Genomic DNA, 25,960 nt, shown 5'->3' with positions numbered 1-25,960 from the left:
AATAAAGGGACAAAACACATGAGAGGTCTCCTTTGTCACTTTAATTGAAGCACTGCCAATCACTCTTCTTAAACCTTTAAAAGCACCAAATTTTAATATCTAAGTCAATTTGGGGGTGAGAGGGGAGAAACACTATCAGGAACTTCTCTCCAGAACAAAACAATGATGTTCATTCCTCCACGTGTCCAAATTAAAGGTCTACTAAAACCAAAACAAAAACCCAAACCCCACACAGAGAAAAAATAAAGATACTAAAATCACATTCTAGGGGGTCAGTGCATTCCGTAGTCTTTGCAGGGCTGTCTAATTGTCCTCCGGCTGACTTTCAAAAATTAACACCCTAACTCATCAAAATATACATTTTTCCCATTGGCTTTTTTAAATTAAAAATAATAATTAAAAAGAAAACCACTTGAAGGAATTCATGAACAGTTGCCTGACTCATGTGATGGCATATACAGCATATGGAGGTCAGGAAGGTGGCTTGCAGAACACATCATTCAGGGGATGCTCATCTTTAAGGCTTAGCTTTCTTCCAAACAGTGTAAAATACCCACCTGGACAGGAAGTTAAGGAATAAGGAAGGCTATTCAAAGAGGAACAGGTACCACTTAACGTGTACGTAGGCCTACAAATTGAAAGGCGGAACCAGATTTATGGGCTTAGGTAGAACGCTGTGGGGGAAAGCCCAGTTTCTTAAACAAGAGCACTCTGTAGCACAGGGCAGTGCTCCACCAAATGGAACATCTGAAAGGGAGAGTAAGGGAACAAGGACTAAAGGAGTGCACTCAGTTTCTCAGGTAACACCTGCTCCGAAGGTTTCCAAAAGGTTTGAAGAGTCAGTATAAAGGAAGAAAACAGAAGGATAGGAGGAAATGAAAAGGGCAAAGGGAGAGGGGCAGGAAACTGTGAAAAGGTAGAACAGAAGGAAAAGGGAGTCTAAGGCTCAGAAGCTCTCTCCCACATTATCCCTGTTTCTCAAAGCTCTAAGCACAAAAAAGAACATGCAAGCAGTGGAGAGGTTAAATCTCCTCAGGCCATTGAAGGACATGGCTGCCTGCCCAGCTAGAAGGAGCCCCAGCCACAGAGCCAGCAGGACTGTGAGATCTCCCTGATAGCAAAAGAAACTGCCAACCTGCAAACCTGGCCTCAGCTTGCAGCTACGGAAGCTGCTGACTAGAGATGAGCACAAACATAGCTAGTCTTGATAGGTACCTTATTATGGGAATCCCCCACTTTCCCTTTCAGGTGTTGAAGTTACAGGTAACAAGCAGTTATGTGAGTTTCTGGGAATTCAAACATCTCTCAAATTTCAGGTACACATCAGTCAACAAGAGGGCTGAGGAAGCAGTCATGGGGCCCCATCTCTCCCATTTCCAATTCGGAAGGGTGACAATCAAAGAATTTGCATAACTAGTTCCCAGGTGATGCACCTGGCAAGGGCCGGGCCTGTCTTTAACAATCATTGTTTCTATTTTAGATCAGTGAGACTTGATTCTTAAAGGTCCCTGGGAAGCTATGACAGGGGATACGCCCGTCTCTAAGATCTAGATATAAAGGCCCCCACCCTCCCCTTTTTTCAATTTCCCAGGAGGAGTCCCAGTTAAGTTTGAGACTCAGGGTTGATACACTAAGGAGCTAATTCTGCTAGATGTTAGGATTAATAACAACGGATTAATAACAACGGCAGCATATGATGTACTTAGATGCTCTGAAAAGGGAGCACACAAATCCATGGTCAAAGGATACAATTCCAAGTATGAAGGGACACAGACAATCTCTTTTGAGAATTCCACAGGACAATACAGGCGCCCCAGCTGTTCTTCATAGAGCGACAGGGCTTCAGTCAAGTTGACACAGTTCCCCTAAATCAGAGAGAAAAGCAAACATTGGGATTTCTAAGTCATACTCATTTGAAGGTCTCTAATAAAGGTAGAACAATTGGACCTTGAGATAAAAATTCATCTTTAGAAATGAGATGAGGCCTCTTCACTTCCACGAGTTGCAATGAATTCTATTTATGAACTCGATTAGTTCATTTTCTTTCTACCTCATTTACGGAGCTATTTCAAATTATTGAAGTATGAAGCAATAGGAAGCAGCGAGACCAATTTCTCATTAGTGACACAGTTCATTGTATCCACACCATGCAATTTAGAAGATTCATCCACATAACCCACTCAGAGCAAACTTTTGGTCAGTAACGATCACAACTGTGTTGAAACTGACCTATCAAAATGATAATGCTCTTGCTTTCCATGATGATTTAAACTACATTCTAAAAGGCCACAGCTCGACACAGAACTGTATCCACACCTCATCCCTTTCTCAAATTCTAATTTTTTACAGTTTATTATTGTGTGTAGGCATGGCATATGCATGTGCTATGCTATGAGTGTAGCAGTCTGGGAACAATTTTGTGGAATCGGTTCTCTCCTTCTACCTTTTTGTGCAGCTTTTGGGAATCAAACTCAGGTTGCTAGGCTTTCATCCATTGAGCCACTACATTAGCCCTCTGTGACTAATTTTTAAGGAATGTGTCAATACAAGTTTGTTCGGAAACTTGTTTGTTGTAAGGAAAGCCTCAATTGTGAATACTTCTGAGACTATGGCATGCACACATTGATACCATTCATTTGCTTCCAAACAGCAAGGAACAATGTAAGATGAAAACTTCTTACCATGTCAAATACAGAGACGAATGCTAGCAGGCAAACCATTGAACTGAGAACAGGATCCCCATTGGAGGAATTAGAGAAAGGATTGAAGGAGCTGAAGGGGCTTGCAACCCCATAAGAACAACAATACCAACCAACCAGAGCTCCCAGGGACTAAACCACTACCCAAAGACTATACATGGATTGACCCAGGGCTCCAACTGCATATGTAGCAGAGGATGGCCTTGTTGGGGCACCAATGGAAGGAGAAGCCCTTGGTCCTACCAAGGCTGGACCTTCCAGTGTAGAGGAAGGTAGGGGGATACAAAGGGGGGGGGATGGGGAGGTGAACACCCTTATAGAAGAATGGGGGTGGGGTAGGATAGGGGGCTTATGTCCTGGAAACTGGGAAACCGGGAAAAGGAATAACATTAGAAATGTAAATAAAAAAATATCCAATAAAAGAAAAAGATAAAAAAATTTAAAAATCTTAAAAAAAAAAAAAAACTCCTTGCAAAGGCAGCCTATGATGTCAGAACCTCTGAGAAGAGCTTTTTAAAACCAAGCAGCCAGCCAACCAGGAAAAGGGAGTTCGAACTATTCCAAGAGATGGCCTTGGTGGTTTTAACTTAGCACATTCACTTAGCACAACGTCATCCTTTAGTGCCAGCCTGTTTAATAACCCATCATCTAGGGTCCTGCAGTGGGATTTAGCCAACGTGCCCTTCACCAGCATATAATTTGGTTTCAACATCAAGTTCACCATGAGAGCATATAAACACCACACATGTAATTTACAATTCGTAAATAGAAAACACTGAGCAGTTTTTTTTTAGAACACATCACCACTGGGGAAGCTATATAGAATGGAAATGCCACCAAGGTGTACAGCTGAAAGGTTTTCTGCCATCTTAAAACTGACACCCTGCTATGTGTTTATAGAGGACATTTGGGAGGGCCAGAACCTCCTTACTGACAATGTGGTGCACAAACTGCAAAGCTCCAATTTGCTCTTTCCCAACATTGTCAAGAAGCAGTTTTTCAAAAGAAAACAGAAAGAAGAAACTCTACAAATATAGACCTACCTAAAAAAGGAACATTATAAATTTCACTTTCCTGCCTACATAAATAGAACCTTTTTTTTTCTTTTTAGAAAGATGCATGGGAGTTCCAAAACAAGGCCTAACAGCAAAAAATAATCACCCATTAATTCAGCAACCTTGGTCCTAGAAAATTCTCCTTGTTTCATATTAGACTTAAATAATACTTGCTTTTTTTAGTTCATAGACTTCTGAATTGTCAACATTTTTAACTTTACATTAGTTTGTATTATTTTTGTAACAGTCTGCTTGTCTGAGCCTTTCTTTTAAGTTCAAGAGTATGCAAACCCAGGTGGGTGTGGTGGCACACACACCTTAAATCCAAGCATTGAGGAAGCAGAGGCAGGTGGACCTCTGTAAGGTAAAGGCTAGCTTGTTCCACAGAGGCAGTTTCAGGCCAGCCAATGCTGCATAGTGAGGCTATCTCCAAAAGGGGTGTGGGATGGGGCTAGTAGAGATGACTCAGTGACTAAGAACACTCACTGCTCTTCTAGAAGACCCATGTTTAGTTCTCAGCATCCACACTGGACACCGAAAACTGCCTGTTAACTCTAGCTACAGGGTAACCCAATACCACTAGTCTCCCAGGTTACCTGGATTCTCACTCACATACCCCCCCTTCCACCACACACCCACACATATATACACATTATTAAAATTAACAATTTTTTTCAAAGTCAGCAAAACTAAAATTAAATCGCACTCATGTAAACTGCAGAATGTACATTTTTTGGGACTTGACGCTTAAAGGGCAGAAAAGATGGCTCAGTGGTTAAGACCACTTACTGCTCTTGCAGGACCTAAGCTCAGATTCTAGCACCCCTGGTGGACAGCTCACAACCACAGGTAAATCCAGTTCCAGGGGATCTGGCCTCAGTGCCCTTAGAGGAGGATATACTTGCACGCACATGCACATACACATTCAATTTTGTTTTAGTTTTTGTTTTGTTTCAAGAGCATCTTTCTGTGTAGTCCTGGCTATCCTGAAACTCTGCACATAGACCAGCCCAGACTCAGATTCAGACATCTACCTGCTTTTTGCCTCCTAAGCACTGAGATTGAAGGTCTGTCAGCTTTTAAAAACTAAGTAAAAAGAAAAAAAATGACAGCAAAGGGGCTGGAGAGACAACTCAGTCCCTAGTTAAGTGTGGTTAAGAATCCACACTAGGAGTACAGGAGACCCAGAGTCCAGTTTCCAACCCTCCTGTCAGGCAGCTCACACACGCTTATAACTCCAGCTCCAGATAATTCAATATCCTCCTTTGGACTCCACATGCACCCACACTCACACATACATAATTTAAAAACTAAAGGGCTGGAGAGATGGCTCAGAAGTTAAGAGCACTGACTGCTCTTCCAGGGGTCCTGAGTTCAAATCCCAGCAACCACATGGTGGCTCACAGCCATCTGTTATGAGGTCTGATGTCCTCTTCTGGTGTGTCTGAAGACAGTGACAGTGTACTCCCATACATAAACTAAATAAATCTTGAAAAAAATAAGAAAAATAAAAAAAAATAAAATCAAGAAAATTTTCAAATGCTGCTAATGGTGGATTGTTTCCAGAAAGCAATACATTTCAGTGTGGATTATAGATGTCTGAAAGGTACTAATAATGAACAGTTTGAAAATACTTGAATGGTCAAGAGTTTGCTCCATTTTTCACTGTAGTTTCTGTGTTACACCCCCCCCCATTTTTGTATGTAACAGTTTTTTTTTTTAAGTAGGGGATTAGAGACAGAAGGGAGGTGGTTCAAATCCCAGGACCTCACTTCTACTCTCAAAAATGCCAACTCCCAAGTTCTAGGACATAACAAAGCTGCCCTTCAAGCCCACAGGATGATAGCTGTGTTGTCACAAACTTGCCACTATGACATAAGCAATGTGTGGTGGGAAGATTCAGTTTTTACAAGTCACCACATAACATCCTCATCCCTTTATTAATTAACCTTCTCTATTCTTCTGTTACACACTCCAGAGAAGGGCAGAAGAGAGAGGAAAGAATCAAGAGTTATCACCTGTGCATGTCACCAGGCAGTGACAAAAACATAGCCATAATATAAGAGTATAAAAAGTCAGAGGTAGAACTCTTGTCTAGCATGCAGGAAGTCACCATAAAAATGAACAAACGAACAAATGAATGGGTGGTGACTGGTTTCCTGGAAGGCCTATGCTCCTTAGCCTATGGGAATTTCAGTGTATGATATATATTCAACAAACACAAGACAAATTCCAAGGGTATCACAAAACAGTATCACTTTCTATCACCAATTATAGTGAATGAGAAGACAGAATTATGCAGCGGTCTTCTGAATAATTGTTAACCAAGAACACAGCCTTGGACTTGTGATCTAGGGCGTTAAGAAAGAGACAGTTCATAAAAGCACATTGTCAAAGTTTGAGTCATTAGTATTTGCACATGCTATATTCTCATGAAACACACTTCTATTAGTTGCCCACACTAAGACACGAGTTCCCCACTGCAGGCAAAGAACAAAACGACTACACTTTCTAATGCCACCTCTCATATATTCTAAAATGACTGGCTCACAGAGGATCCATACTTAAATCCCTTGCCTCAGCCTCCCACATAGTTGGGATTATAGGCAAATGCCACCATGCCCAGTTTTCTTCAGTCTCTGTATTGGAGCAGAGGAAGGCCTGCATGAGTGAAGTTCTGGGTAAATGAGTATTGTTGACATGGGCAGGCCTTGCTCCCATGCGAATGGAATAGCCTTTCCCCAGGTCAGATTCAGAGATGGAAACATATTCTTCAGGGGTCTGAGTGCTAGTGACTGATTAATGTGTACAAAATTAGCAACAACATCTTCCTCCCAGATGTTTTGCAACCTGAAACTGCTTGCCTACCAAGCAGAAACTTCCTAAGACTAGCTGACTTCTCTCCCATCTGCTGCACATAATAAAGCACGATGAGGTTCCAGACAGACTGCTTGCAGTAATTGGCTCAACTTTGTTAGAATGCCCTCAGCCAGTCCTGGCAAGTCTCTATTTGGTTGTAGACCCTCATGTTGCCTCAATTAAACTGCATGAGGCTTTCTTCTAGTTGTGAAAATTGAGAGGAATCTACAGTAAATGCGCTCCCCAAAGACCAAGTCTCTGAGTAAACCTGCACTGCCTTGTTTAAGCAAGTTTCACCATCAACATCCTATATAAAAGAGGCCTGGAAACGTCCTCTGCTAAACGGGCCAGACAGATCACATTTTAGACAGCACAGATGGGGAGGTCTCCTTAGCAATCCTCACTGCTGCTGGAGCACAAAATGAACCGGTGTGGCAGCTTATTAAGACATTCCTAACAGAACAGGCAAACACATTTGGAATTGTGTATATACCCCATTTTAAGCTACAAAATGTACACGGGCTTAACAGGCAGGGGGAAGGGGAGGAAAACAGGACAAGCTGGAGCTTTAGGTGTCTCGGTATTTTAAGCTCTCTCCAGCATTAGTCTCAGATACCATGAAATAGACAGACTAAAATAGAGTCTGCATGTAAACACTTCCTCAGAAAAAGGGCCTCTTCCTGTTCTAGATATTTACATATACAGATAATCATTAAAGGTAGTTCAGCATAGGTCCTAAGGAACAGTTGGATAGAAATAAGTTGTGACATGAAATGACACAGTATAGGGTGACTGTGGCTAACGATTGTAGTGTAGACTTCAAAATGTTTTAAGAAATCGAGTGTTTTCTCCACAAACACATTGATATACACTTAAGAGGATATATGTACTTAACCTGATTAAACACTAGATAATGTATATATGTAGATGAATATTACAGGATAACTCTTTGAATGTTTTGTGTTTTGATAGATCAGCAAAAAATTAAATTCAAGTTAAAAATTTACACTAGCCTAATTGATACATCTGCAATACATCTCCTGAACATAGGTTCAGGGAATGTCACAAAATAGAAAGTATAGAAAGATTTTACAAGACAGATGAACAAGAAATGTGTTGTGACATTGTGTCTCCTAGAAATGCTAGGGAAGCTACAGCCATGATACCTCAACAATATGGCTGCTGAAACAACATCTAAATGAGGATGACACTAATAGACACGATAATGTGAAGGGGGGAAATGACGATTGGGGCCCCAATGACAGAACTACAAACAATTAAGAAATAATGAAAGTTGGAAACAGTCTTACATAGGAAAGAAAACACCAATTGGGTCTCCAATAACAAATGTTCAGCCCTAAAAACATATATCTAAGTAACATTATACAGCCTGAGCAGGTTGTGTTTATATGTGTGTGTACGTATGTATGTGTATATATACACATATATGTATGTATAAGCATGTTATCTCTGTGTATGTTAGATAGGTATCTAACAAGAAAGAAAGATAGACCATGAACTTGGGAGAAAGCGAGTGGGGAGTACATGAGAGGAGTTGGAGGAAAAGGGGAAATGAGTAATTATGATTTACTAAAAATTTTTACGTTAAATTGTACCAGAGCTATAGAGATGTCTCAGCAGTTCAAATCACTTGCTGCTCTTCCAAGGGAATGAAGCTCAGTTCCCAGTACCCAGTTCAGGACTCTCACAACCACCTATAACTCTGGCTCTAGGAAATCTGAAACTTCTGGCCTCTCCAGGCAACTACACTCACATATCCACAGAAACACATATACATAACTAAAAGTAAATCTTTTAAAATAAAAGTAGAATATACTATTTAGCAAAATTAATGAAATGAACTAACTACTAAGAAATTGATAATATATAAGACTGGTCGTAAGATAAAGTCTTCTTAGGTTATGGGGATTATAGACACAGGACAGAGAACAGAATTCTGCTTATGATGGTTCATAATCAAAATAATAAAGTTATTTTCATTTAAAAGTGGAGGTTAGAGTTTATGTGTTCCTGAGGAATATTCTGAAGAAAACTCAGAAGAATTCAGAGACCAGATTGTAAGAGCTGAACATGGTTATTAAGTTCTTTTTGTGCCAAGTAATGAGACTGGATTAACAACTAGTGGTCTTTTGTCACATTTTAAGAAGAAATACAATATTCTTTGTATCTACCTATTTTATAGAGATACCAAAGACAAACTTATACCCTAATGAATGAAAAGAAGTATAAAGCAACAATTTGCTTCTATGTGATGCCTGCAGCTCACATTACTCTGATGTGGAAAAGCTGCTTTTCAAGAGTGTGCTGCAAAACGGGCTTTTCCCTAGTGATGTGCCTAATGAAGGGGAAAGGAGGGAAGAACAAAGACAAACCAAACACAACCCCACAATAAACCACAGTCTGTGTCTCCACCTGCTGGTGCAATCTCATACTGCAGCCAGGGCCAACAAAATCAGGATAATCTTGTTTTCTTGGTTAATGCACTCTCAAAAGATGAACAGATTAGATACTTAATGCTTGAACAAATACAATTCAAAGATATTCTTTTGGCATATGTAAAATTCAAGAACATACAGTCAAATATACAAATATTGATTCTTATTGACAGTTCAGGAAGAGAGGTCTACCTGTGTGAAATATTTTCCATCCTGTTTCAGAACCTTCATTGACAGGTCAAGAATCAGTCTGAGAAACTCCCATGTGGAATCTGGATGTGGAAAATATTAAGTTTCGTAAATACGACTTGCATGTATCAAGTATTCACTCACAGTAAGTAATAAAAAAGAGATCCCAGTGTGGGTACATCCTGGCACTTTTAGAGGATCAGGATTTGAAGACATTTTGGCAACATAGAGGTCACCTTGTACTACATGAGACTCTTAACTGAAAAAATAAGAATTAAAATACAAAAAATATCTAAAGAAGCATGATCTTGAAAGTTTGTTTATGAATAATAATGTACAAGCTGGTTTGTACACATACCAACAAAAACACCAAGATCAAAATCAAATGCACATCTATTTAGAACAGTTATAATACCACCACTAAAGACTTAAAACAGAGGTCTGGAAGTGGAGCTCAGTGGTTTCCAGCTTGCGTGAATGCAAGAGATTCTAGGTTCCATCCCCAGTACCAATCTCAGATAAAGAACAAAAACTGCATACAATAGCAGAGCTCAAATTCTTTCAAAAGAAAAAAAAGGCTGCCTGAAGGAGGGAGAATCTAGCTTCAACCAATGCAAAAGGTAAGATGGTTTCCAAATTCTACAGCAGAGTTTGTCCTGCTTTACTGTGTTCACCAATGTTGTCACCAATGCATCTGAAAAGATCCTTGATTTGTAACTTTCTTTTCTTCTACCACGAGACTGTTACCACACTGGAATAAAGTATCATGCTATCCTGAATCCATATTCCCTGACCATAGCTGCTCATATTTCATTCCAGAAAAAAAATCTTATACCTTTTGAGGTGTAAGTTGTGTTTTCAGAGTAGTAGCAGGAAAGAAATTAAAGCCACATTAAAATCCCCCTACCTTTCTAAGAGGATCTGAGAAGACAGCTTGATGAGGAATGTGCCTGTGGTGATTTGAATAGGTATGGTCCCCATAGACTCATGTATTTAAATGCTTGGCCTAGAGGGAGTAGCACTATTACTACTAGGAGGTATGACCTTGTTGGAGGAAGTGTGTCACTGTAGAGGCAGGCTTTGAGGTGTCTTATATATGTTCAAACTCTCCCCAGTCTGGAATCCAGTCCCCTCTTTGGGACTCTTGGCTCACCCAGCACCATGTCTGCCCATACACTGCCATATTTCCCATGATGACAATAGACCGAATGTCTGAAACAGTAAGCCAGCCCCAATTAAATGTTGTCCTTTATAAGAGTTGCCTTAGTTATAGTGTCTGTTCACAGCAGTAAAAGCCAAACTAAGACAGTCCTTTCCATGAAAACACGAGAATCTGAATTTTGATGACCAGCACCTACACACAAGCTGGGCACGGTTATAAGGTGCCTCTGCATTCCCAGCTATGGGGAAGCAGAAACAGCAATGCTTACCTGATTAAAGTTCTAGGCTCAATAGGAAACCCTTTCTCAAAAACAGAAGGGGAAATATAATTTAAGACATTCAATGATGACCACTGGCTTCTATATATACACATACATGTATATACACACAGACACACATGTGCTCAGATATAAAAGTGTTAAAAACATAAAACACAATGTACCTTCTTCTGGAGATGTAGAGATAGGGACAGCTGTCAAATCATTAATCACATAATCAAACTCTCTCCCTTCTTTGGCGTACCTCTTCAGTACTGGAATACAGTCTTCTATAAGAACCTTTCAGAGAAAACAGGATCAGACACATGAGTCAACAGAAATGGTTGGCATTAAAAAACTTATAAGAGGAAAATGCAAGCTAGGTTTTAAATTCATAGAACCAGCCCCATGAGCAAAAAGAGACCTTCATCCCTGTCTGTTAATAGCAAAAAAAATAAAAAAAACTGTTTCAAAAACTAAGGTCATGGCTTGAGATCAACAACATAGAAAAAGTTCACTTGACATTCTCACAATCAACATAACTCTATTCTTTCTTTTTTTTCCCAGAGGACCAAACCCAGGGCTCTACCACTGAGCTAAATCTCCAACCCCACAACTCTATTTTCTGATCATGGACAGAAAATTACTCCACGTTCTACTCCTGTCTTCAATATTCCTCCATAAGCACAATCATATTAAACCCCCTCAATTCCCATTTTAAAAGACAATTTTCCTTTTATATCTTAATTTTTATGTCTAGGGTTTAAGTTTACTGAAATTTACTTTTCTATTTTTTAAGAATTATTTATTTATTATATATAAGTACACTGTAGCTGTCTTCAGACACACCAGAAGAAGACATCAGATCTCATTACAGATGGTTGTGAGCCACCATGTGGTTGCTGGGAATTGAACTCAGGACCTCTAGAAGAGCAGTCAGTGCTCCTAACCAATAAGCTGTCTCTCAAGCCCGAAATTTATTTCTCAATGGTTTCTAGGGTTAGCTGATTTATCATACAAGTGGATGGCCCGGTTAAGACAGCTTTGCTTACAAAATCTTTGCCCAAGTAAAATAAAAAGAATATTGGATCATGTTAGCAGTGTGCTGGAACACATACTTACTACAAATTCAAGTTCCCAAAAACCCCTCTCATCTGTCTATAGTCTGTGTCCGACTTCCTATTTGATTACAGGGCCTGTAGCAAATTAGCAATCAAAAGGAAAAGTCTCTCTCCACAATGATTATTCTCAGAGGTTCTCTTGGCTACTCTTAGATATTCATTTTAATGAAACCAACCTTGAACATCATCAGTTGGTCTCACTCCCTTGGGGTTCTGATGAGAATTAGAAAGATAAATGAGAAGCCACTGAAACTGTTCTGCTATCACATGCACAAGACATACCTCTCCACCTACTCATGTCATTCTATGTCTCAGTAAAACATTCCCATAATGCACATCAGTCTCATAATACCTCTTGCTAAGTTTATCTCTAAGTATTTAGTAGATTACTTTGAGTAGGATTTCCTGTCACACAACCCCTAATTTCCTGTCAAACTGTTCTGCACTCAGAGAGAGAAATAATCTTTCCTAAATCAATTAAATCTTTAATCACTGAACCAATTTCTCAGAAGTCCAAGAAATTGTCATGGTAAATTTCTTGGATGTTTCTAACCATTTCTTATCTCTGTAATTATTTCATTATTTTTATGACATCCAATTCCTATCTTACTATACATATTAGTGGCTTTAAAATTAAGGATAAACTCAGATACACAACACTTATAATTTAATTCCTACTTCCAATGAAAATGACTTGAGACATACTCCAAGTTTTACTTTATCATTTACTACTATAATTGTCTCTGATACTTTCTATTATATTTGGGTGGATTACCTTTATTATAATGTCTTTTGTTATGGATGTTCAAGTGTATGTGTGCATGCATGTGTCAACCGGAGGTCAAACTGGAATGTGATAGGGTCTCTCATTAGCCTGAGGCACTTCTATTAAAACTGGATGGAGTGGCCTGGGGACCCACCTGTCTCTGCCTCCCCACTATGCTGAGATTATAATCACAGACCACTACACCACACTCCCACATCAACATTTCTATGTAACTGTTGGGGTTGAACTCAGGTTTTCATGTTTACATAAGCAAGCACATGACCAACTGAGCTGTTTCCATAGCTACTAAAGAAATTATTGTTCTTAATGACTGATAAACATTCTAACTAACACTAGTTATCCTTCTCCTTTAAATTACTTATGTAATATAACAGACCTGTTTTATCGTCCTGTGCCTGTGTGCATGTGTGCATGTGAAGAGGATAACTTGCCCAAGTATGTTCTCTCCCTCCACTGGTGAGTTTTACTGATTAAACTGCCTTTACCCACTAAACCATCTCAATAGTCTAATAACAGATTCTTAAAATTCTCCTCGTTAATTTATTAAGCTAAATCCTATTTAACTATAATATTAAAAAATAATTTGTTGAGCTGGAGCCCGAACCTCGCTGATCCTGGCCCAAAGCTCCCTGCTCCAAAACCCCGGGGGAGAGAGAGCTGATCAACCAGAAAGGTGGGTACTCCTGAGTCTGCAGGGCAGGAGACACCGCCACTTCTGCCCACTCTTGGCCACATCCCTGGCCCAAGAGGAAACTGTATGAGGCCTCTGAGAAGAGGAAGATAGAGACACTCAAGCTGCAGGAACATTGCAGTCCAGACCGCGCCCGGATTTGAAGGGACCAGGTCAAAGAGCTCCCTGCACCCAAATCCCATGGGAGGAAGAGCTAGACCTTCAGAGGGGCAGACACACCTGGGATGCCAGAGAAGACTACTGTCTGCCCACATTTCTGACTCTAGAAGAAAACGTCTAGCGCCATCTGGGTCCCTTGTGAACAGGGACCCAGGAGAAAGCAGGGCAGTTGCTTCTGGTTGCTACCCTCCCGGAAAGCTGAAACGCAGCCCCGAAGTGTGTCTTCAGGCCCCAGACCAAAGGGAAGTCCAACTTTTCTGCTCCAAGTGGACCTGCCTGGTGGACTCAGGACACACGCCACAGGAACAGCTGAAGACCAGTAGACAGGAAAAACTACACCCCCGAAAGCAGAACACTCTGTTCCAGTAACTGGCTGAAAGAAAACAGGAAAACAGTCTCCAGCACTCCTGACACACAGGCTTATAGGACAGTCTAGCCACTGTCAGAAATAGCAGAACAAAGTAACACTAGAGATAATCTGATGGCGAGAGGCAAGCGCAGGAACCCAAGCAACAGAAACCAAGACTACATGGCATCATCAGAGCCCAATTCTCCCACCAAAGCAAACACTGAATATCCAAACACACCAGAAAAGCAAGATCTAGACTTAAAAATCACAATTTATCATGATGATGGAGGACTTCAAGAAACACATAAAGAACTCCCTTAGAGAAATGCAGGAAAACACAAATAAACAAGCAGAAGCCTATAGAAGGGAAACAAAAATCCCTGAAACAATTACAGAAAAACACAATAAAACAGGTGAAGGAATTAAAAATGGAAATAGAAGCAATAAAGAAAGAGCAAAGAGAGACAACCCTGGATATAGAAAACCAAAGGAAGAGACAAGGAGCCGTAGATACAAGCATCACCAACAGAATACAAGAGATGGAAGAGAGAATCTCAGGAGCAGAAGATTCCATAGAAATCATCGACACAACTGTCAAAGAAAATGGAAAACGGAAAAAGCTACTGGCCCAAAACATACAGGAAATCCAGAACACAATGAGAAGATCAAACCTAAGGATAATAAGTATAGAAGAGAGTGAAGAATCCCAACTCAAAGGACCAGTAAATATCTTCAACAAAATCATAGAAGAACACTTCCCTAACCTAAAGAAAGAGATACCCATAAACATACAAGAAGCCTACAGAACTCCAAATAGATTGGTCCAGAAAAGAAACTCCTCCCGTCACCTAATAGTCAAAACATCAAATGCACAAAACAAAGAAAGAATATTAAAAACAGTAAGGGGAAAAGGTCAAGTAACATATATAGGCAGACCTACCAGAATTACACCGGACTTCTCACCAGAGACTGCACAGATGTCATACAGACCCTAAGAGAACACAAATGCCAGCCCAGGTTACTGTATCCAGCAAAACTCTCAATGAACATAGATGGAGAAACCAAGATATTCCATGACAAAACCAAATTTACACAATATCTTTCTACAAATTCAGTCCTACAAAGGTTAAGAAATGGTAAAGACCAACACAAGGAGGCGAGCTACACCCTAGAAAATGAAAGAAACTAATCGTTTAGCAACAAAACAAAGAGAAGAAAAGCACACAAACATCATCTCACATCCAAATACGAATATAACAGGAATCAACAATCACTTTTCCTCAATATCAATAGACTCAATACCCCAATAAAAAGACACCGATTGAGAGAGACCTCACCGCCTGATCAGGTGGGCACTCCTGAGGCTGCAGAGCGGAGGAGACCACCAACACTGCCCACCCCTGCCCACATCCCTGGCCCAAGAGGCAACTGTATAAGGCCTCTGGGTTCCCGTAGGGGAGGGCCCGGGAGCGGCAGGACCCCTGCGCCTGAGACACTGCCGGAACCTGAAGGAAACAGACCGGATAAACAGTTCTCTGCACCCAAATCCCGTGGGAGGGAGAGCTGAACCTTCAGAGAGGCGGACACGCCTGGGAAACCAGAAGAGACTGCACTCTGTGCACATCCAGGCGCCAGAGGAAAACACCAAACGTCATCTGAAACCCTGGTGCACGGAGGCTCCCGGAAGGAGCGGCGCAGATTTTCCCGGATGCTGCCACAGCGGAGAGGACTTGGGCAGTACCCCACGAGCAAACTTGAGCCTTGGAACCACAGGTAGGACCAACTTTTCCCCTGCAAGAAACCTGCCTGGTGAACTCAAGACACAGGCCCACAGGAACAGCTGAAGACCTGTAGAGAGGAAAAACTACACGCCCGAAAGCAGAACACTCTGTCCCCATAACTGGCTGAAAGAAAACAGGAAAACAGGTCTACAGCACTCCTGACACACAGGTTATAGGACAGTCTAGCCACTGTCAGAAATAGCAGAACAAAGTAACACTAGAGATAATCTGATGGCGAGAGGCAAGCGCAGGAACCCAAGCAACAGAAACCAAGACTACATGCCATCATCGGAGCCCAATTCTCCCACCAAAGCAAACACGGAATATCCAAACACACCAGAAAAGCAAGACCTAGTTTCAAAATCATATTTGATCATGATGCTGGAGGACTTCAAGAAGGACATAAAGAACTTCCTTAGAGAACAAGTAGAAGCCTACAGAGAGGAATCGCAAAAATCCCTGAAAGAATTCCAGGAAAACACAATCAAACAGTTGAAGGAATTAAAAATGGAAATAGAAGCAATCAAGAAAGAACACATGGAAACAACCCTGGACATAGAAAATCAAAAGAAAAGACAAGGAGCTGTAGATACAAGCTTCACCAACAGAATTCAAGAGATGGAAGAGAGAATCTCGGGAGCAGAAGATTCCATAGAAATCATTGACTCAACTGTCAAAGATAATGTAAAGCAGAAAAAGCTACTGGTCCAAAACATACAGGAAATCCAGGACTCAATGAGAAGATCAAACCTAAGGATAATAGGTATAGAAGAGAGTGAAGACTCCCAGCTCAAAGGACCAGTAAATATCTTCAACAAAATCATAGAAGAAAACTTCCCTAACCTAAAAAAAGAGATACCCATAGGCATACAAGAAGCCTACAGAACTCCAAATAGATTGGACCAGAAAAGAAACACCTCCCGTCACATAATTGTCAAAACACCAAACGCACAAAATAAAGAAAGAATATTAAAAGCAGTAAGGGAAAAAGGTCATGTAACATATAAAGGCAGACCTATCAGAATCACACCAAACTTTTCGCCAGAAACTATGAAGGCCAGAAGATCCTGGACAGATGTCATACAGACCCTAAGAGAACACAAATGCCAGCCCAGGTTACTGTATCCTGCAAAACTCTCAATTAACATTGATGGAGAAACCAAGATATTCCATGACAAAACCAAATTTACACAATATCTTTCTACAAGTCCAGCACTACAAAGGATAATAAAGGGTAAAGCCCAACATAAGGAGGCAAGCTATACCCTAGAAGAAGCAAGAAACTAATCATCTTGGCAACAAAACAAAGAGAATGAAAGCACACAAACATAACCTCACTTCCAAATATGAATATAACGGGAAGCAATAATCACTATTCCTTAATATCTCTCAATATCAATGGCCTCAACTCCCCAATAAAAAGACATAGATTAACAAACTGGATACGCAACGAGGACCCTGCATTCTGCTGCCTACAGGAAACACACCTCAGAGACAAAGACAGACATTACCTCAGAGTGAAAGGCTGGAAAACAATTTTCCAAGCAAATGGTCAGAAGAAGCAAGCTGGAGTAGCAATTCTAATATCAAATAAAATCAATTTTCAACTAAAAGTCATCAAAAAAGATAAGGAAGGACACTTCATATTCATCAAAGGAAAAATCCACCAAGATGAACTCGCAATCCTAAATATCTATGCCCCAAATACAAGGGCACCTACATATGTAAAAGAAACCTTACTAAAGCTCAAAACACACATTGCACCTCACACAATAATAGTGGGAGATTTCAACACCCCACTCTCATCAATGGACAGATCATGGAAACAGAAATTAAACAGAGATGTAGACAGACTAAGAGAAGACATGAGCCAAATGGACTTAACGGATATTTATAGAACTTTCTATCCTAAAGCAAAAGGATATACCTTCTTCTCAGCTCCTCATGGTACTTTCTCCAAAATTGACCATATAATTTGTCAAAAAACGGGCCTCAACAGGTACAGAAAGATAGAAATAATCCCATGCGTGCTATCGGACCACCACGGCCGAAAACTGGTCTTCAATAACAATAAGGGAAGAATGCCCACATATACGTGGAAATTGAACAATGCTCTACTCAATGATAACCTGGTCAAGGAAGAAATAAAGAAATTAAAAACTTTTTAGAATTTAATGAAAATGAAGGTACAACATACCCAAACTTATGGGACACAATGAAAGCTGTGCTAAGAGGAAAACTCATAGCGCTGAGTGCCTGCAGAAAGAAACAGGAAAGAGCATATGTCAGCAGCTTGACAGCACACCTAAAAGCTCTAGAACAAAAAGAAGCAAATACACCCAGGAGGAGTAGAAGGCAGGAAATAATCAAACTCAGAGCTGAAATCAACCAAGTAGAAACAAAAAGGACCATAGAAAGAATCAACAGAACCAAAAGTTGGTTCTTTGAGAAAATCAACAAGATAGATAAACCCTTAGCCAGACTAACGAGAGGACACAGAGAGTGCGTCCAAATTAACAAAATCAGAAATGAAAAGGGAGACATAACTACAGATTCAGAGGAAATTCAAAAAATCATCAGATCTTACTATAAAAACCTATATTCAACAAAACTTGAAAATCTTCAGGAAATGGACAATTTCCTAGACAGATACCAGGTATCGAAGTTAAATCAGGAACAGATAAACCAGTTAAACAACCCCATAACTCCTAAGGAAATAGAAGCAGTCATTAAAGGTCTCCCAACCAAAAAGAGCCCAGGTCCAGACGGGTTTAGTGCAGAATTCTATCAAACCTTCATAGAAGACCTTATACCAATATTATCCAAACTATTCCACAAAATTGAAACAGATGGAGCCCTACCGAATTCCTTCTATGAAGCCACAATTACTCTTATACCTAAACCACACAAAAACCCAACAAAGAAAGAGAACTTCAGAACAATTTCCCTTATGAATATCGACGCAAAAATACTCAATAAAATTCTGGCAAACCGAATTCAAGAGCACATCAAAACAATCATCCACCATGATCAAGTAGGCTTCATCCCAGGCATGCAGGGATGGTTTAATATGAGGAAAACCATCAACGCGATCCATCATATAAACAAACTGAAAGAACAGAACCACATGATCATTTCATTAGATGCTGAGAAAGCATTTGACAAAATTCAACACCACTTCATGATAAAAGTCCTGGAAAGAATAGGTATTCAAGGCCCATACCTAAACATAGTAAAAGCCATATACAGCAAACCAGTTGCTAACATTAAACTAAATGGAGAGAAACTTGAAGCAATCCCACTAAAATCAGGGACTAGACAAGGCTGCCCACTCTCTCCTTACTTATTCAATATAGTTCTTGAAGTTCTAGCCAGAGCAATCAGACAACAAAAGGAGATCAAGGGGATACAGATCGGAAAAGAAGAGGTCAAAATATCACTATTTGCAGACGACATGATAGTATATTTAAGTGATCCCAAAAGTTCCACCAGAGAACTACTAAAGCTGATAAACAACTTCAGCAAAGTGGCTGGGTATAAAATTCACTCAAATAAATCAGTTGCCTTCCTCTATACAAAAGAGAAACAAGCCGAGAAAGAAATTAGGGAAACGACACCCTTCATAATAGACCCAAATAATATAAAGTACCTCGGTGTGACTTTAACCAAGCAAGTAAAAGATCTGTACAATAAGAACTTCAAGACACTGAGGAAAGAAATTGAAGAAGACCTCAGAAGATGGAAAGATCTCCCATGCTCATGGATTGGCAGGATTAATATAGTAAAAATGGCCATTTTACCAAAAGCAATCTACAGATTCAATGCAATCCCCATCAAAATACCAATCCAATTCTTCAAAGAGTTAGACAGAACAATTTGCAAATTCATCTGGAATAACAAAAAACCCAGGATAGCTAAAGCTATCCTCAACAATAAGAGGACTTCAGGGGGAATCACTATCCCTGAACTCAAGCAGTATTACAGAGCAATAGTGATAAAAACTGCATGGTATTGGTACAGAGACAGACAGATAGACCAATGGAATAGAATTGAAGACCCAGAAATGAACCCACACACCTATGGTCACTTGATTTTTGACAAAGGAGCCAAAACCATCCAATGGAAAAAAGATAGCATTTTCAGCAAATGGTGCTGGTTCAACTGGAGGGCAACATGTAGAAGAATGCAGATCGATCCATGCTTATCACCCTGTACAAAGCTTAAGTCCAAGTGGATCAAGGACCTCCACATCAAACCAGACACACTCAAACTAATAGAAGAAAAACTAGGGAAGCATCTGGAACACATGGGCACTGGAAAAAATTTCCTGAACAAAACACCAATGGCTTATGCTCTAAGATCAAGAATCGACAAATGGGATCTCATAAAACTGCAAAGCTTCTGTAAGGCAAAGGACACTGTGGTTAGGACAAAACTACAACCAACAGATTGGGAAAAGATCTTTACCAATCCTATAACAGATAGAGGCCTTATATCCAAAATATACAAAGAACTCAAGAAGTTAGACCGCAGGGACACAAATAACCCTATTAAAAAATGGGGTTCAGAGCTGAACAAAGAATTCACAGCTGAGGAATGCCGAATGGCTGAGAAACACCTAAAGAAATGTTCAACATCTTTAGTCATAAGGGAAATGCAAATCAAAACAACCCTGAGATTTCACCTCACACCAGTGAGAATGGCTAAGATCAAAAACTCAGGTGACAGCAGATGCTGGCGAGGATGTGGAGAAAGAGGAACACTCCTCCATTGTTGGTGGGATTGCAGACTGGTAAAACCATTCTGGAAATCAGTCTGGAGGTTCCTCAGAAAATTGGACATTGAACTGCCTGAGGATCCAGCCATACCTCTCTTGGGCATATACCCAAAAGATGCCTCAACATATAAAAGAGACACGTGCTCCACTATGTTCATCGCAGCCTTATTTATAATAGCCAGAAGCTGGAAAGAACCCAGATGCCCTTCAACAGAGGAATGGATACAGAAAATGTGGTACATCTACACAATGGAATATTACTCAGCTATCAAAAACAACGAGTTTATGAAATTCGTAGGCAAATGGTTGGAACTGGAAAATATCATCCTGAGTGAGCTAACCCACTCACAGAAAGACATACATGGTATGCACTCATTGATAAGTGGCTATTAGCCCAAATGCTTGAATTACCCTAGATCCCTAGAACAAAGGAAACTCAAGACGGATGATCAAAATGTGAATGCTTCACTCCTTCTTTAAATGAGGAAAAAGAATACCCTTGGCAGGGAAGGGAGAGGCAAAGATTAAAACAGAGACTGAAGGAACACCCATTCAGAGCCTGCCCCACAGGTGGCCCATACATATACAGCCACCCAATTAGACAAGATGGATGAAGCAAAGAAGTGCAGACTGACAGGAGCCGGATGTAGATCGCTCCCGAGAGACACAGCCAGAATACAGCAAATACAGAGGCGAATGCCAGCAGCAAACCACTGAACTGAGAATAGGTCCCCCGTTGAAGGAATCAGAGAAAGAACTGGAAGAGCTTGAAGGTGCTCGAGACCCCAAAAGTACAACAATGTCAAGCAACCAGAGCTTCCAGGGACTAAGCCACTACCTAAAGACTATACATGGACTGACCCTGGACTCTGACCTCATAGGTAGCAATGAATATCCTAGTAAGAGCACCAGTGGAAGGGGAAGCCCTTGATCCTGCCAAGGCTGGACCTCCCAGTGATCGGGATTGTTGGGGGAAGGGAGGTAATGGGAGTAGGATGAGGAGGGGACCACCCATATAGAAGGGGAGGGAGAGGGGTTAGGGGTATGTTGGCCTAGAATCTGGGAAAGGGAATAATTGAAATGTAAATAAGAAATATCAAATTTAATAAAGATGGAGAAAAAAGGTATCATGCAAAAAAAGTTGTTAAATTTAATTTATTTTACTTGATAACTTTGTATTAAGTTTGCTGTCATTATAAAAGAAATGGTTTTATTTGTTTCTTTGTTTTCTGAAAGCAATGTTAACCTGAGTAATTGTTTAAACACATGTAAAACATATGCCTTTCTGAAAGCAACATTTTAATGACTTGCTTGCCTTTGGCACAGTGCTCAGGTGGGTCTGTGTTCTCCCAGACAGCAAGGCTCTCACCCTGCTTGAGTGCTTCAGAATGAGAGAGAGAGAGAGAGAGAGAGAGAGAGAGAGAGAGAGAGAGAGAGAGAGAGAGAGAGAGAGAGAGAGACAGAGACAGACAGAGACAGACAGAGAGACAGAGAGGCAGAGACAGAGAGGCAGAGACAGAGACAGAGACAGGAGGAAGGAAGAAAAAGAAGGAACGCCCCTAGCTCCTAAAATCCTGTATGCTCCAGTCAATACGTACTCTCCTGCTGTGCTGTAATCTCACTGCCATGTTTAAATGAGCCAATCACTTATAGCCGCGCCAGAAATTAGCCAATCGTGTGTAACCGCGCCAAACCCCCTAGCTTTCCCTATATAAACCCCTGACTTTTGAGTTTCGGGGTCGTTTCCTCTGTCTCCTGTGTGAGATACGTGTCGACCCGGGATCCCGCTAAGACCCGGGATCTCGTTAATAAAGCTACCTCGTGCTTTTACATCAAAAAAAAAAAAAAAAAAAAGGAACAAAAAGAAAAAAAATTCCAGGCTCCCCCTGGTGGTTGGTCTAGAACACCAAACACTGCCACCCTCAAGATCCATTGAGTAGAAAAAAATATGATTTATTATTCTAAATTCCTATACCAGGTGCCTTTAACACTGCTTAGTAACATATCATTTCAGTACATGCCGACTGCACACCAAAAGTCCCATGAAATACAGTCTTTTACCCTTGCTGCACACATCTGAACACCTGGCTCACAGCTGGCTCATGGGACCACCTATGTGTGCCCTAAGGGTCACATATTCCATTTTAAGAGACTACTGAACTGGTCAATCTCCCATTTCCACCATACCCCCGTTAACATCTACATTGTCCTGCTGCTCCAGGTTTCTGCTTCTTGTCACTCATTAATCTTTACAAGACATCCATACATCAAAACCAGGGTGACAGGATTCTGCACCCCCTTCACCCTTGAATTCATTTTGAATTCATTATGAATTCACTTTGAATACATTTTCTTTAAACTATCTAAGGTTCAGCTCTTCTCAGTATAAGAGAAAAGCATGTACTAATTATGGGGTGGGAATTTAGTGTAGCAGGAGGGGGTCTGGACCATTATTTGTCAGCCCTGGTAACTTTGAATTCAGTGTGAAACAGTTCAGTCAATGTTCTGCAGAGCTCAATTCCACCCTCCCCTTTAAAGCTATGCAACAGGATTCGCTCATTTTAATCTCTCTTGCCCTTTGGCCCAGGAAACAATCACAACTGCATTTTAAAGCGGATAGAATTCCTGCACCAAATTAACATGCATGTAACACAAACTCAAATTTAAATGCACATACATTTGGGAGGACAGAAGTGCTAGATAATTGACATCCCAAAGTACAGCACTCATCCAAATTGCATATAAATCTAGAGATGCACATTTCAGAGTCTGTTCAATTAAGTGTTTGCTTGGGCATCTTGCTCTAACAAGCTCTCATGTCTATCACAATGAATTATATGCATCTGCTCAACTTTCAAGGACAATACAACTTGGGACAGAAACAAATCGCTTATTTGCAATATTTTAATCAACTACACCTACCAATTAAAAATCTAAATTCTGTCTAAAAGACCAAGACTTCAAGATTTTTTTTTTCAGGGTAGCATTCAGAAGCAAGAGATGTCATTTAAAAAGTACATGACATCTTTTATACCAGGATTAATGTAGACCATTCAGTGGTAGTGGGTGCCTAGCATACAGAATGGCCAAGTTTAATCCTCAATAACAAAAAAAAAAGTACCTGATAAAATCTATACTAGGGGCTACTTTCAGTATCTGTATTACTGTCTACTCTAGATATGAATAGATACTGAATTCACAGAGACTGTCTTCTTAACTAATTATAGCAAAAGGAACAAGTCCAATTGGTTAATTATGTAACTCTATTTTCAGTCAATTTAACAGTATGCTACGAAGTAAAAATAATTACCTGATAGCAATCTCCTTTAAGATTGTCTAAGACATCTCCACATGTTCTGCGCATGTATTTCTTACATCCATCAATTACCATCTGGTCAATGTCCGAAACAGGTTAAGGAGAATTTGAATGTACCAAAGGACTCTGAAAGAGTAAGTCTTCTCTAAAACACAGAGGTTCACACAAAGGTTTTACTGTAGCCATCTGAAGATCAAGTTAAAACATGGATGTTATGGTGACTACTTTTTCACTAAGGACATTCAAATTAAAGGAGATTTTTCCCCAGTTTGACAACCACTGAGCAGCAGATGGGGCACCCAGTATGGATGCTCTCTAATCCACAATTATCTCTTCTTCTCTATTAGCAGACACACACAAGCTACTAGCTGTAAATTTAAATGTTTATAACATGTCTGCCTTGAGTCTGCAGAAATACTCACAGGAGTCTGGAAATGCTAAAGGAAAGACCAAAGAAATGCACTTGCCTTTCTTTCTTTCTTTCTTTCTTTCTTTCTTTCTTTTTCTATCATCTATCATCTATCCATCCATCTATCTATCATGTGCTTTCTCATTTTTTAAAAGAAATTATATGTATGAATGTGTTCGTGCTATTATGAACGTGCACTACATGGCATGCCTGCTGCTCAAGAGAAAGCTAAAAGGCATCATCAGATACACTGAACTGGAGTTACAGACAGTTGTTGGTCACCAAGTAAATACTTGAAAGCAAACCAGGTCCTCTGTTGAAGCAGAAGTGCTCTGCGCCCTGTCTCTAGTCACTGCAGTTGTTCTCTTGTACAGTAAAGGATATCTCTACCATAGTGACCATCTTTGGTTTCAGTTTGACAATTTCACATAATATGCCTCCATCGCCGCCTCCCAGAATCAGTACATCTTTGCCAGTGTAGTCTTCTTTACCATTGCCCATGATGGCCCTGGTATATGCCAAGTCACTCTCTGCCAAATCTAGGGAGGAAAAAGAGACCCAGATGATGACTCTGCCCAAACATATAAATGACTTGACCTGCTAGAATCTAGCTTGTAGTGAAAATCTTCCAACTTTTAAAAACTGTGCAATGGTTTTTTGGACTGAGTAGTTTTCACGGAATTTAACGAATCTGACACATAGGACAAAATAAGAACTAAGTTACTTAGATTGAAAATACAATCTTGGGCTAGTGAGATGTCTCAGTGGTTAAGAGCACTGACTGCTCTTCCAGAGGTCCCGAGTTCAATTCCCAGCCACCACAGGGTGGCTCACACCCATCTGTAATGGTATCCAGTGCCCTCTTCTGGTGTGTCTGAACACAGCTACAGTGTACTCACATACATAAAATAAACCAATCTTATTTAAAAAAAAATCAAAAGAAAATATAATCTTAAGAATGTGCAGATATTCCGAGTAATTAAGAGAAAGGATACCTTTTAAGATGACAATATATGCCATCTGGGAGCTGCTTTCAAGATAACAGTACAAACAGAATGCAGTAGGGTTAGATGAATACTCACTGGTATTATCAAGGTTCTATGGTGAGTACCCGTGGGCTCACTGCACCAGTCTGTGTACCTCGGTTGGAATTTGTCGACACAAAGTGCCTGCTGTTTCTAAACAAGCAACTGTACTTTCTACTGAAAAACAATCCAAATCTATTTCAAGACAGTTTAAACAAAAATCCAAACAAACCACAGGTCCATACAATTCCGTGAGGCTTAAAAGATAGCAGTGTCAGACTTAAGGTCAGACAAATCCCTAACAGTGGCATTTGTCAGAAAAGCAGTGGCTGCCAACGCACCACCACCTTCGTGAGGCAATCAGGGTGGGAATGGAATACTTACTAACATCCCCGCTGAGGATGAGAATATTCCCAAACTGCTTTGAGTGAAGAATTTTAATGTTCTGATAAGGTGAGTCTTCGTCATACACCACTTCATCTATGTCATACTCAACCAGGCGCCCGTCAGCAGTAGGCCAGTATCTGTCAATGGCCCCTCCTCGAACTATGGGTGGTAATCTGGAGGAGAAGACAGGAATGAGCCTTTGGAGAGCACTGCCTTACAAAAACAGCCCTGAGAACATACAGAAGACCATGAGGGACAAGAGAGATGGCTCGGTGCTCGGAGTGTACTGCTCCTGCACAACACTCAAGCTCGGTTTCTGGCTAGTGGCTTGCCACTGCTGGTAACTCCAACTCCAGGGAAATATGTGGATCTCATCATCCAGTATCTACACTCACACGTACACACCCACAATTAAAAAGAAAAAAGAAGGTACCCATGTGTTTGTTCTAGACAGACTCTTTAAATGTGCAAAACAATCCAAA

The 25,960-nt window shown here is 40.5% G+C and overlaps 1 protein-coding gene across 4 annotated transcripts in view; it reads right to left on the bottom strand.

Annotated features, from left to right (window-relative positions):
- Positions 1-26: 26 nt before the first annotated feature.
- Sms (spermine synthase) overlaps positions 27-25,960 on the bottom strand; it is a 53,236-nt gene continuing 27,302 nt past the window's right edge. For all 4 annotated transcript variants that reach the window (XM_087600318.1, XM_087600320.1, NM_001033899.2 and 1 more), the window contains 7 exon segments: positions 25,476-25,651; positions 24,451-24,605; positions 23,652-23,741; positions 10,862-10,976; positions 9,262-9,341; positions 1,750-1,865; positions 27-557 (listed from right to left, as the gene is read on the bottom strand). In XM_087600318.1, the coding sequence (XP_087456444.1) occupies positions 518-557; positions 1,750-1,865; positions 9,262-9,341; positions 10,862-10,976; positions 23,652-23,741; positions 24,451-24,605; positions 25,476-25,651 (772 nt within the window). In that variant the 3' untranslated portion in view covers positions 27-517.

This window comes from Rattus norvegicus, chromosome X (assembly GCF_021556685.1).
Source record: "Rattus norvegicus strain SHRSP/BbbUtx chromosome X, alternate assembly SHRSP_T2T, whole genome shotgun sequence".
Taxonomy (NCBI): Eukaryota; Metazoa; Chordata; class Mammalia; order Rodentia; family Muridae; genus Rattus; species Rattus norvegicus.
This window is presented reverse-complemented; position numbering and strand designations above follow the sequence as displayed.